At 42.0% G+C, this 14,475-nt stretch overlaps 1 protein-coding gene across 9 annotated transcripts in view; it reads left to right on the top strand.

Annotated features, from left to right (window-relative positions):
- Positions 1 to 14,475, top strand: part of PSD3 (pleckstrin and Sec7 domain containing 3) — a 547,860-nt gene that overhangs the window by 211,866 nt on the left and 321,519 nt on the right. For all 9 annotated transcript variants that reach the window (XM_055349507.2, XM_055349521.2, XM_031013674.3 and 6 more), the window contains 2 exons: positions 3,747 to 4,854; positions 8,403 to 8,798. In XM_055349507.2, coding sequence (XP_055205482.2) covers positions 3,747 to 4,854; positions 8,403 to 8,798 — 1,504 coding nt within the window. The remainder of the gene's footprint in view (positions 1 to 3,746; positions 4,855 to 8,402; positions 8,799 to 14,475) is intronic.

The following is a 14,475-nucleotide window of genomic DNA, read 5'->3' as shown; positions in this document are numbered from 1 at the left end:
CAGGAGGCTGAGGTGGGAGAATGGCTTGAGCCCAGGAGGTCAGGGCTGCAGTGAGCCATGATCGTGCCACTGCACTCCAGCCTGGGTGACAGAGTGAGACCCTGTCTCAAAAAAAGGAAGAAAAGAAAAAATATATTTAGACCCTGAAACTTATGTACACATTTTTTATTCATAGCAGCCAACAAGTGGAAACAACTCCAATATCTCATCAACTGATGAATGGCCAAAGAAAAGACTTATTTGGCAATAATAAAGAACGAAGTTCTCAGCCAGGCTCAGTGGCGCATGCCTGTAGTCCAGCTACTTGGGAGGCTGAACTGGGAGGTTTGCTTGAGACCAGGAGTTTGAGACCAGCCTGGGAACCATAGAGAGACCCTGTCTCTCTTTACATGTAAAAAATAATAAAATAAAAGGAATGAAGTTCTAATAGATGATATGACATGAGTACACCCGACAACCTTGTGCCAGGTGAAAGAAGTCAGACCCCAAATGCCATATATTGTATGATTGCATTTATATGAAGTGTCCAGGATAGACCATTTCATAGAGACAGAAAGTATATTGGTAGTTACCAGCTGAGAAAAGCTGAAATGGGGAGTGGCTGCTTATGGATACAGGGTTTCTTTTTGGGAGTGATAAAAATGTTCTGGAATGGCCAGGCACCATGGCTCACGCCTGTAATCCCAGCACTTTGGGAGGCCGAGGCGGGCGGATCACAAGGTCAGGAGATCGAGATCATCCTGGCTAACACTGTGAAACCCCGTCTCTACTAAAAAAATACAAAAAATTAGCCAGGCGTGGTGATGGGCACCTGTATCCCAGCTCCTCGGGAGGCTGAGGCAGGAGAATGGCGTGTATCCAGGAGGCGGAGCTTGCAGTGAGCCGAGATCGCGCCACTGCACTCCAGCCTGGGTGACGGAGCAAGACTCCGTCTCAAAAAAAAAAAGTTCCGGAATTAGATAGTGGTGATAGTTGTACAGTTTTGTGAATATACTAAAAATGCCTGAATCTTAAAAGGTGGAACCATGAAAAGACCTACTGCATTGTTTACTGAAAGACATAAAATGTCAATATTCCACCCTAGGATGAAGGCTCTTTATTGTTTTTAGCTATCATCTTTTTCAATTCATTGTTTGAAAAGTCACTTCCTCTTCAGATGTAAGCAAGCTACATTTTATTAGTTCTGTCTTGTAGAAGGTGTTATAAATACTATCCCAGAGAAGTGCTTGTTAGATTCCATCAACACTTGATTCAGATTTAATTTTAAGAATATATTTCAGGCCAGGCATGGTGGCTCATGTGTGTAATCCCAAGGCCAAGGCGAGAGGATCATTTGAGGCCAGGAGTTTGAAACAAGCCTGGGCAACACAGTGAGACCCCATCTCTACAAAAAGTAAAAACGTTAGCTGGACATGATGGTGCACGCGTGTTGTGGTCCCAGCTACCCGAGAGGCTGGAGTGAGAGGATCACTTGAGCTGAGGAGTTCAAGGCTGCGGTGAGCTATGATCGCACTCCCACACTCCAGTCTGGGTGATAGAGTAAGATCCTGTCTTTAAAAAAGAAAAAAAAGTGTATATATTTCAAATTATTTTACAACATGGAATATGAAACAGCATGTACTCTCAGAGGTATTGCTATTTAACACACTGGGGGATACCGTGTGTTCAATAGCAATACATCTATTATTAGTAATTGTATCAGTAATTAATAATTATCAGTTATTAGGATAACTGATGTTTCCAAGTTACCTTGGAAATCAAATCTTTTTTTTTTGTTTTGTTTTGTTTTGAGATGGAGTCTTGCTCTGTCACCCAGGCTGGACTACAATGGTGCAGTCTCGGCTCACTGCAACCTCTGCCTCCCAGGTTCAAATGATTCTCGTGCCTCAGCCTCCCAAGTAGCTGGGATTACAGGCAGAATCAAGTCTTTTCAGCCATTTCAGTGTATATATATACACAGACATTTATAAAATATTTCACTAAATAGGAAGGTTGTAGCTCTGCAGTAGTTTAAAAATGGTAACAATGGCCAGGTGCGATGGCTCATGGCTGTAATCCCAGCATTTTGGGAGGCCAAGGCAGGTGGATCACGAGGTCAAGACATCGAGACCATCCTGGCCAACATGATGCAACACCATCTCTACTTAAAACAAAAAACAAAAATTAGCTGGGCATGGTGGCACGCACCTGTAGTCCCAGCTACTCTGGAGACTGGGGCAGGAGAATCGCTTGAACCCAGGAGGTAGAGGTTGCAGTGAACCGAGATCGTACCACTGCACTCCAGGCTGGAAACAGAGTGAGACTCCATCTCAATAAATAAATAAAATAAAATAAAAATGGTAACAACTAATGTCCTCTTTCATAAAGTAAAAGTGAGTACACTGTATTTCCAGCATAGATGAGGGTTTTCATGATACAAAGTAACCAAAACTAAGTTCAGAAGAAGACTGGATACTAGGGCTGATAGGACTACAACTACTATCCGTAAACCCCCAATTGAAAGTTTTGGTTTGTCAGAATGTCCCCATTTTCAGTTCTCACTGGCTATCATTTTAACAAGAAAATATTATAAATTTGTTTCAATATAGTGAATATATACTAATACTGTTTACTTCATGTATTGGGGTTCTTTGTAAGATGCCATTACAATTTTATGCAGGTAGTGATCTTACTAATATGTAGAATCTAAAATGTTGAACTCTTGGAAGCAGAAACTAGAATGATGGTTACCAGGGACTGGTGGGTGGTGGGATTGGGGAGGTGCTGGTCAAAGGATACAAAATTGCAGATAGGTAGGAGGAATAAATTCAGGAGGTCTGTTGTAGAACATGGTGACTATAGTTAATAACAATGTATTGTATACTTGAAAATTGCTAGAAGAGTAAGTAGATTTTAAATGTTTTCACTACACACCAAAAATTTGAGGTACAGTACTGGTATGTTGTTAATTAGCTTGATTTAGCTAGTCTACAAATGTACACATATATTAAACATTATGTTGTATACTATATATATAAACTTTATATATGTAAACATATATATAGATATATAAACAAACTTTTGTCAATTGGGAAAATAAATGAATAACATGAGAAAAATGAATTTTCTGTAGTTGGGTTCCTGGAAATCTTTCTCAATACACTAAGTTTCTCATTCCATGTTGGCTTCATTCTTATTTTTCAGGGATGTTTTGAAAGCATTTTTTCCCTCCACAGAAACCCAACAGTGAAGGGGAGACTTCTGGCAGAAAAAAAATATTGACTGAGTTTAAATAGATCATAAGCATTTTGCAGAGGCTCTGTCTCGGAGCTTGCACTGCACAGATACTGTTGGCTAGATCATAGGGCTCTTTAGTGTTAAGCCCAATATACACATTTTAGTTGCTGTTTCATGAGTGGTATTTGGAAGGTGGTACATATCCTTATTGTAACCCCTTTTTGCATATGAAGCAACTGAGGTTCTGAATCCTCATGTATGGGACATCAGAAGCAAAGTTAAATATGGCAGGTGTCATTAGATTGCCTTCTAGGCCGAAAGTTTTGTGGTTATACTCGCGTAGGCTGAGTAGAAGGGATCACTGCAGTGTCATGAGAAGTGTGTGTTACAGGGTGGTGGGAGGACAGATATAATGCAATAATCAAGTTAATAAGTATTATTGAGTGCCTAATCTGCGTGAATATGCATTATTACCTACTGGGCCCTGTCTTTCTACAACAAGTCATGTGTCCATTGTGTTCTCTTCACAGGTGATCATGGAGGAAGCACTTTACTCCCACCAAATGTCACAAATGAATTTCCAGAATATGGGACCATGGAGGAAGGTGGAGAAGGCCTAAGGGCTTCTCTGGAGTTTGATGGTGAGACTCTGCCATGCCACCCACAAGAGCAGCAGGGTGTCCAGCCTCTTACTGGCTGCCACTCTGGGCTCGACAGTGTTACAGAAGGACCAAAAGATGTCAGAGAGGCCCCCTCTCAAAGTCACCTCAAGGAACAAAGTTTACAGCCCATCGACTCTTTGATTTCAGCTCTGAAAGCCACAGAAGCCAGAATCATTTCCGGAACATTACAGGCTACAAAGGTACTGGACCAAGATGCTGTTTCTAGTTTTTCAGTTCAGCAGGTGGAAAAAGAGCTGGACACTGCCAGTCGTAAAACACAGAGAGTCAACAAACTGCTCCCTGCTGGCCAAAAAAAGTTACCAGAAATACCTCTTTCAGCTGAAGTAACGACGGAGGAAAGTTTTTATTTGAGCATCCAGAAAGATCTCACCGCGCTGTTAACTGGAGACACTCAGGCAGAGCTTTCCCAGATAATGAATAATGGGAGGAAAGGGGCTGTCTGTGTGCAGGAGCCATCTTGTCCTTTGGCCTCCCTCGGGAGCTCAGCAGTGACCTGCCACTCTGCAGGCAGTGTTGGTTTCTTGAAAGAGCAGAGGTCTGCTCTTGGGAGAGAGCACCCAGGGGGATGTGATCGAAGCAGCTCCATGGGACGCCCAGGCCGGGTCAAACATGTGGAATTTCAAGGAGTGGAGATACTGTGGACAGGAGGAGATAAGAGAGAGACCCAGCATCCTATAGATTTTGAGACATCACTGCAAAGAACAGCCTCTCCTGACAGCAAAGAGTCTTCCAAAGTGCCACGCCATCTCATCTCATCAGCTGGTTTGTGTAATTCAAGTAGTTTAACTGAGAATGTTTGGGATGAATCCTGGAAAGCTCCTTCAGAGAGGCCTGGCACTAGCTCGGGGACATTTTCCCCTGTGCGTCTTGATGAGAGTGGAGAGGATGAAGTCTTCCTACAGGAAAACAAACAGCATCTTGAGAAGACACCTGAACCAGAGAGAGACAGGGAAAGGTGAGCTCCCATAGTAGCCCTGCTGTCTCAGATGCCTGGTACATATCACAGAAAACTGTTATCCTGTACTTGATATGAGAACTCAATCACAATACCTTGGGTTCTTGTTATCATGGAATATAAGATGAGTTACTGTGAGCTAGGTCCTTCTAAGCTAAGATTCCTCCTAAGCTTCTCAGATATTAAAGTGATCTCGTTATAAAGTCATCCGTTAGGCATGGACCAGGGAAACAGAGTTCTGAAAAGACTGTGAACACTAAACTGTGAATTCTTTTCTGACATTTTCTTAACATTTGACAGATTTCAAGTTTCCCAACGTCAAGGTAACTAACATACCCCACAGTCATCTTTAGTAATATGAAAAGGTTTGGACTCTTTTGACATACCCTGTATAGCTGGTACTTCCAACCTTGGCATTTCTTCTGGGTATAACACCAATGCCTTCAGTACAGCCGACATACATGTATGAACACAGAGGTTCTGGGCCCACTCAATTTCCTATGTTTGTTTGTTTATTTATTTATACAGAGACAGGGTCTTGTTCTGTCCCCCGGGCTGGAGTATGGTGGTGTGATCACGGCTCACTGCGGCCTTGACCTTCCAGGCTCAAGAGATCCTCCCACCTCAGCCCTCTGAGTAGCTGGGACTACAGGTGTGCACCACCACACCTGGCCAACTTTCGTACTCTTTGTAGAGATGGGGTCCCACTTTGTTGCCCAGGCTGTTTCAAACTCCTGGCATCAAGTGATCCTCCCACCTTGGCCTCCCTAAGTGGTGGGATTACAGGTGTGAGCCACTGTGCCAGGCCCTTCCTGTGTTTTGAAATGACATCTCGGGGGTCAGAAGTAGATTTTATAATTCAGTTGTTCCCTGGTATTCACATGGGAATTTCTTCTTCTCACAAGTAGCATATATTTTGATTTATGGCCTTTATTTTGTAAATTATACTTTAGGTTCTGGGGTACATGTGCAGAACGTGCAGGTTTGTTACATAGGTATACATGTGCCATGGTGGTTTGCTGCACCCATCAACCTGTCATCTACATTAGGTATTTCTCCTAATGCCATCCCTCCCTTAGCCCCCAACACCCCGACAGGGCCCGGTGGGTGATATTCCCCTCCCTGTGCCCATATGTTCTCATTGTTTAACTCCTGCTTATGAGATTTATGGCCTTTATGATTGAAACTTGGCATCATGTGGTATTTCCTGGTCTTTCCCTGCATTTCTGACATCTACACCAGCTGAGACCCTGGATAAATGGCAGACGTGACCCATCTTTCTCCACTCCCTTTGATTGTAGTCATTTGTTGTGTACTGTACTTCTAATTGGTACCATCGTTTCTTCTGTCAGCCCTCATGACACCACATTTTATAGTTTATACGGGAGAGCATCTGTGTCAAGGCCGAGGGTTGTTTTTTGTTTTTTTGTTCGGTGTAAGGAAATGCCTTTTCCTCTGCAGTTAACAAACCCACTGAGAGTGGTACTCCTTTGGGATCGCTGGCAGGATCCTTCCCACTCCCCTCCCCAACCCATCAGCTCTCCAGACTTCCCTCCAAAGCGGCCTTGATATGTGGCATGTGGCCCAGTGTTTATATTCCCACTGGAATATACACTTTTACTGTTGTTCAGATTAATAATTCATTCCTCTTTTCTTCCCACAAATATTTTCAATTGTCTCCTATGTCCTGACACTGCAAGATGCTGGGCGTAAAGGAATGTTCAAAATAGATGTGGCTCACGGATACTGTCCTCATGGAATTTACCACTGAAGATAAACATTGATCACATAAACATGCTAATAGGTATAGGATCACAAAGTGTGCTAGGTTCTGTGAAGGAAAGAACAGAGACCTACAAGAATGAATAATTTGGATGGAGGGAAGAGGCCAGTTGATGGCTTGGACAAAGCTTTTCTGTGGAAATGGAAATTACACTGAGACGTGAGGAAGGAAAGAGTTTGCCAGCCAGAGAAGGGGTAGGAAGAATGTTCCAGGTAGAGGGAACAGTATGTGCACAGGAGGCTGCTGAGCTCCCTGACTAGTGTGTGCTTCCTGCAGATGTGTGAAGCCAAGGCCTGTGCCAGGCTTGAAGATTTGAAACTCCCCCTGTGTGGCTAATGCCTAAAGAGCAGGGGAAGCTGGGCATGGTGGCTCACACCTGTAATCCCAGCACTCTGGGAGGCCGAGGCGGGCAGATCACCCGAGGTCAGGAGTTTGAGACCAGCCTGGCTAACTTCATCTCCAATAAAAATACAGAATTAGCCAGGCGTTGTGTTACATGCCTGTAATCCCAGCTACTGAGAGTCTGAGACAGGAGAGTCACTTGAACCTGGGAGGCGGAGGCTGCAGTGAGCCGAGATTGCACCAGTGCACCCCAGCCTAGGTGATAGAGTTAGACTGCATCTCAAAAAAAAAAAAAAAAAAAGCAGGGGAGAGTGGGGTGCAGTGAGTGTGGAGAGGTAGGGAGGACCATCATCTTAGGAACGGTCCAGTTTATGCCAAGTGCAGTGGGAAGCCATTAAGAACATAGCATGTGGTCCCATGGGTGACCTTCAGTATTTAAAAACAACAAACCAATTGCAATGTTGAATGTGGATTCCAGTAATACCTGGGAATGTGGATGACTTATGAGATACTTAATAGATAATTCCTAATTCTATTTTATTCCTATTTGTAGGAATCTGAGGCTCAGAGAGGTTAAGTAAAGTTGCTTCAAGTGATATAGCTAGTAATTGAGACAGCCAAAATTCAGCTTCTGGTTTTTCTAACTCTTGACCTCTTGCTCTTAGTAGTGATCTATCTCCCAAATTTTTAATTTTACTTAGTTATCCTAATGTTCGTTTTTAATATTTGTAGAACATGCTGCATATTAATTGTTCACGTTTGTGTGCCAAAGTGAATGCCCTACCCTGTATGTTGACTTTTGAGCTGTTTCTAATCTCTCAAGGCTTTGGTTAGCCTTGCTTCTGTTGGCTTTTTGTTAGGCCGTTCATTGGCTATCTAATTTTGGACGTGAAATCTCTCTGCAGTGCTGCTCTGTTGTCAGCAGGGGGAAGCTCTTGGCTTCTGATGCAGTCATCTGCTTGAGAGCATTTGGCCTTATTTAAATCAGAAAGTATTAATCAACTGATGAAAGTTTGGTGTATTTTTACTGAAATTTTGCCGTATCAAGTTTACATGATATATTTATCTGCTTCTGTTATAATTAGGAATGCTGGTAGTTGCAAATAATCTGAATGTGTACGGTATATTTGGCTAAAATGAGAATTGAATATTTTATTCATATCTTCATTGGACCAGATGTATTCACACATTAGGAAACTAGTTTGAAACTTTATTAAAATATTTATAGTGTCCTAGCCACATGCATGCCAAGAATTTTTCAACCTGATTATATTTCATAGCTTCCTTCCCAAATATGTTAAGATATAAGTCAATGAATAGAAGAGTTAGATCTTCAGAATGTTGTCCTTTTTATATGGTTGAAGTGGGAGAAATAAAGACATTAACCTAATATTGAAATTCTTCACTCTTATTTATTTTCCAGGATCAGCGAACAAGAGGAGCACGTTAAGGGGGAGGATGAAGACATCCTTGGGCCTGGATATACGGAGGACTCCACCGATGTGTACAGCTCCCAGTTTGAAACCATTTTGGACAACACTTCTTTATACTACAGTGCAGAGTCCCTGGAGACATTATACTCAGAGCCTGATAGCTATTTTAGCTTTGAAATGCCCCTCACTCCAATGATACAACAGCGCATTAAAGAAGGTGGTCAGTTCTTGGAGAGGACATCAGGGGGAGGACATCAGGATATCCTGAGTGTGTCTGCAGATGGTGGCATCGTGATGGGCTATTCTAGTGGCGTCACCAATGGGCTGAATGATGCCAGCGACTCCATCTACACGAAAGGCACCCCGGAGATTGCTTTCTGGGGAAGGTACTCGTCCCATTCTCATTCATTTCATGCTGGTGGTTTTTGTAGGATTTCTTTTCTGGGAAATCTGAGTGTGGAATATATTTTTAAATCATTTGGCCAATTTCTGTGGATGTAAGCAAATGATGTGAGTAAAAAGTAATTTGAGTTTTAGGGCAGGAAGGACACACCTTAGTGGTTTGTCACATTGGCACACTGTGATCATTTTAGTCTGTGGGATTTCCTGGATGACTATATATAAATTGGATACCAAACAAATATTTGGGGATGATGAGTGAGGTTATCAGCTCCGATGATGGCAGAGATGTGGTGCTGTGAAACGAACACTGAGAGATCGTAGCTTTAGTCTGGCGCTGAGGGTGGTTGAAGACTTCAAGAAGATTGTTTGATTAGCTCAGAGATTCCTTCATTGGAAATTAAAGTGGTGGACTATACAGTCAGCAAAGTCTCTTCCAGCCCTTTGCTCTGAGAGTTCCTGTTCTGTCTTCCTGTTCCTGACGTGTTGAAGGAAGGATCTGATTAGACAGATGCTTGAGAGAGCTGATATCTTGGTCTAGGCTCCGTATTTATTTTCTCTCTCTACTTTAGGATTTTTAATCTATCTGGGAGATAAAATGACAAATTATGTACGTTGTATCCACCATGCCTGTTATTTGGGGATTCCGCGACTATTTATGGATTATCCAGCGTTTCATTTCTTCATGCTCGTCATCCTCAGGTTATCTACCTGTGACAATTTTATGAATTTTGTTTTGGTATATATGTGTGTGTGTGTGTGTGTGTGTGTGTGTGTGTGTGTGTGTATGTATGTTTGTGTGGAGCTGGTGGGAGGTGTTAAATGGTGATGAACTATTTTAAAGCTGTTTAAAGCTGTATTAAATAATACCAGTGCTTTTTGTTAAAAAAAAGAAAGCCAGTATTAATATTACAGGTTTTCAATGGACCTCTCTTATTGAGCAGTCTGCCCTGTGCTGAGCATTTTCTATAACCAGTTTGAAGGTTTATAGTTCATTAGATGAGCAAATTCAGGATTGGCTCCTTGTGACATTGTAACTATGCATTTTCTTGTGAATATGGATTGTGGATATTGGTTGTCTTACTGGGTCACAGTGAGAATAAAAAGAACAAGGTGTCAAAACCACAAGACTTTGGTCTGAAGTACTTGGGCAAGCCACTTAACGTTCTCTGAAACTTGATTTATTTATTTGTGAAATGGGGTTAATGATCCAGTGTGTTGTGAGGCTGTGAGATTTAAAGGGTTAATAGAGACTAAAGCACCTGGCACAGGACATGGTACAAAGCAGAGCCTGGGTAAGTGTGTGCATATGAACTGGCTGCCTAGTTAGTCCACATCTAGACTTCTTGTATCTCTGAGATCAGAGTGTCTCTCAGTGGAAGAGTACTGGCGAGGAGGCATTCCTGAAAGCAGTGTCCCTGTGAGGCGGTGCTCCTCAGTGGAGGGTGCCACCTTAGTCCTCCCCTTTCCCCTTCGTCTCTGAGGACTGCAAATTGTGATAAAACGCTGTAGGAAAGGCATGCAGATAATTGCATTGAAATTCCCACTCAGTTTTCTAGGGTGAGTGGAAGTTGTTTATATTACAGACCAAACATGGTTTGGGGAGCTGAAGAGTTTTGGGCTAAGAGGCTTCACTGCAAAAGCCACAGGGAGTGGTTGTAAGTGAAGCCAAGAGATGAACACCAGTGAAGGAATTGGGTGAAGGGTTTATTAAATGTGCGGCTTGTGCACTTAGAACAGGAGGTTGTCATCATTTGGGCCAGCATGGGTGCCAGTCATGAGGATGGACAGAGTTGGGAGAGAATATTAGAGTAGGTCATACTATTTTAGCATCTCACATTTAGACAGTGGTATCCTTCAGGCCATGTTGAGATAAAGTTTCAGCTGTGTCACCTGCATTGTCAAACCAGGAGATCTTGTCTAGTGGTAAAGGACCACGTTCTAGTGCTGAGTGACAAGCACCTTGGAGACGTGCCAGCTCGTCTTTCCCCCAGTCTGGGCACTCCTCCTGTACAATTCCTGACTGGTGGTCATCCTACCATGTGCTGAGCACTGCTGGTAGCTTGGACAGACAAGCTTGGCGGGACTCCCCCATTTTGTGTTATTTGAGGTTGGCATATGATAACAAGTGGTTACAGGTGGAGGAAGCTTTATTTTGTGATGTATGTCTCTATTCAAGGTTAAAAGGTAGGGCAGGTTTAATGATCCTAAGAAATTTTAAGGAAACTGAAAAACCCATATTTTTCTTTACTCCCTTCTACCTTCCTTGGTGATTTGGAGAAGTTGCAACCAAAGAAGAATTGTGTTACTATCGTGGGTTAGAGAATGAGGACATTTTACTACTTGAAGGGGCCTCAGATAGCCTTTTAAAAAAAATAATAATAATATAGAATCTATATTCCATTTTGGTGGGATATATTACCCAAAGCCACGTGGCTGTCTTGTGACAGATACTGTAGTAGAATTCAAGTTGTCTGGCTCCTAGGCCGGATTCATTCACTGTGCTAGGTGTTGGGTCTTTTATTTTGTTATTCTTCTTTTGATCTGATTTCTCTCATGCCATGCGTTGATAAAGCCGAAAGTCTGAGATGGTCTGTTTTCAAGAAACTAAGTTCTAAATGTAGAGCTCCTTGTTGTTGGTGGTGGTGGTGGTGTATGCATTCAATTTGAAGGAAAATTTACCAGGTCAATAATAAACACGTTTCCACACGTTTTTAAAGCAATCAGTGAGCTGGCCTTTTAAAATTTCATCTGCGTTAAAACATCCCTCTGCCGAGGCAAGGAAGTGGACATTGAGGTATTAAGCCTGTCCTTCAGCCAAGCACTGAGGGCCCAAGTGTTAGAATTAAAGGAAAAAAAATTTCCCATTGTATTAATATATTTACAAAAGAAAAGTGATAAGTAAAAGCAGTGGCCATGCCTCCATTCCATCTGTGTTCACTCGCCTCTCCTGCTTCCTTGCTAGTGGTGGGGGTCTGAGTACATTGGATAAAGTGAGCTCTGAGGAAGGCTCAAAAGAAGAGGAATAAGACTAATGAATTCTCCCCTGATCACGCCTCCTTGATATTTGGTAGACATGAACCAAGGAAATTAAATATTGATTTTAACGTATAAAGTGTTAGTCGTTAGCTTGTAAAAAATGTTATTACTTTAGCTAGTCTCTGAACATAATTGTGTGTCATATGTAGCCCATCGGTTTGATTTATTTAGTAAACACGTGATGCTTAGTTCTCATAATGAGCTATAGGGGGAAGAAAGGAACTATTAGTGTTCTAATTTTCCAAATAAGGAAACTGAGGTACAGAGAGGTTGAGTAACTTGCTAAAGGTCACACAGATGGTAAGTGGCATACTCAGCCCTCGAACACAGGCAGTCAGCCTCCAGAGCCCGTGCTCTTACTGAGCTATGCTGAACTGGACCAAGTGGTAATGATTTCATGGTAGATCTAGAACAAGACCAGATATCTTCAACAAAACAAAAATGTATTTGCTTTGCTATTGCCTAGATTTTCTTAAATCCTTTTCTGTTTCAAGATCTGTCTTTACTTTGTCATTAAAGATTATTTCAGTGGCAGTATTGGACAGTGATTTTTTTTTGAGCACAGGATGACACTGTTCTCGGCTGAATTGCTCTTTTAAAGAAAGGTGCAAGAGGTTGGGAAGGCTGATTGCGGTGTTGTAGCACTTAGTTCCTTCTCTCAGGAATGCCTTCCAGTCTTGGGTTCAGCCATCCTTTGGCGGCCAGAGGGACACTGTTCTTCCCTGTTACTCTCTCTACTCAAGTCAAAGAAGAAAATATTCCAAATCTATAATATTCTAGTATGCAGTTGGGAAAGACAGTTTTTTTTTGAGTGCATGTCTATTTGTCTTTAAAAGTATTAAATACCTTTGTGACATCAAGCGGCTCACTCTGTGTAAGGTGAAAAAGCCTCTTAAAATCCTGGAATAAATCTGGACGATTAGATTGTCACAAACGTAATTAAGGTTTTTGTCATTACTTTCAATGGCAATACTGCAATTACTTTTGCACCAGCCTAATACATTCTCCCAGGTGCTTGCTCTGCCTGCCTGTTGATCAGTGAGCCACATGTCAGCCGGAAACAGCTCAGCCTCTGCATGGAACACAATATTTCAACGAAGAAGCAAAGAGGAGCATCCCCTCCCCGTGTGGTCCAGCTACATGGCCCTCAGGCTGACCGGTGGTCAGCGGTGCTGTGTGAAGTCCTGTCACATGGCTCCAAAATTAGAAAGGATAATTAGAGACTTACAGTTACACACGTTTCAGTGGGTTCCTTTGTGTCTGAGTGCTTCTCGCTCGCCAGCTTATCAGCAGATGACCACAACTCCAATCAGTAAGTTCTTAAGGCACAAGTGTTGTCACTGTGACCATTAGCTGGATATTGTCCATTTCCATTGAGCTTGGGTTTGGACAGGAGAAAAAGAAATAGCAAATACCGTGACATGGCAGGAACTTGTTTTTTGGTTCTCTGAAATATATGAAGCTGCTTTTTGAAATAACCTTTGTAGCGTGATGATCTATTTTATATCTAAGCTTCCTAGTTTTCCTTTCAGATCTTGCTCAGGATACTAACGGGTAGAGCAGAACAGGTGAATTACATCTGCGTGCAGCTGATCTGCCTGAGGGAAGCGCTTCAGTCTGTCTTCAGCCCACTCTGAGTTTGATATTTGTAGGGATTTTTTTTTTTTTTTTTTTTTTTGCCTTGCTCTTATTTCTTTCTCCTCCTTCTCAAATGGAATGCAGTGTTTGGAAATTATTCTCTTTCTTCCTCAGTTTTTCTCTATCTGTATTGTTTGTCCGCTTAGGAAGAATTCATGTGAAATAAGAAGTAGAAATTTGTTGAAGTGCGATTTGAAAAACTGTTTCAACATCCCAGTTTAAACTTGAAGTCACTTTAATATGATATATAAATATTAAAAGAATAATTTAAAATAATGTGGCATTAGTGAAGCTGGTGACAGAGAACAACATTTTGATGTTGTGAAATTGGAGAGATCTGGCTGCCCACGGAGCTCCGGGCTTCTTTTCTGCCATTGGTGCTGGGAAGCTCTGCTGCCTTGTGGCTTCATGAGCCTGTTGCTGTTGCTCCAGTAATCTCTTTAATCCTTTTCTTTTACATTTTAAATTTGTTCAGTCAAAAAAGAGGTTCTCATTTTTCTCTTTCTGGCTTCTTTCCAAAGTAGTGTAATGGTGATTTGATTTTTTTTTTTTAAACCACAAAGGAGTTCCTGCTCAGTGATGTGGGTTAGGGGCTCTTCTAGGTCTCATTTATTCCTGGTTTCGAATTGTTTCACTTTCTAGGTGTGTATTTTTGAATAAATACATAAAATCCGGGACCCTCTGCATGCGTAAAATGAAATGAATAATACCTATCTCGTAAAGGAAGGAGGAGGAAACGAGATTAATCAGATGGAACAAAAATCAAGAAAAGAAAGTCAAGTGGCCTAACAATGTCTGGTACACAGTAGGAGCTCATTAAATACAAATGAATACCAATGACAGTAGTAACCCAAAGAAAAGTTATTCTGCCACTTGGCCATGGACAGAAGCCCTGCATTGGACACTTACTAGGGGCTTCCTTAGAAATCACTTTCTGTCTGTGAAGCACAGTGCACTGTGGTAGGTGGAATAAACCTGGAGGGTTGA

The sequence above is a fragment of the Gorilla gorilla genome, chromosome 7 (genome assembly GCF_029281585.2).
Source record: "Gorilla gorilla gorilla isolate KB3781 chromosome 7, NHGRI_mGorGor1-v2.1_pri, whole genome shotgun sequence".
Classification (NCBI taxonomy): domain Eukaryota; kingdom Metazoa; phylum Chordata; class Mammalia; order Primates; family Hominidae; genus Gorilla; species Gorilla gorilla.
This window is presented reverse-complemented; position numbering and strand designations above follow the sequence as displayed.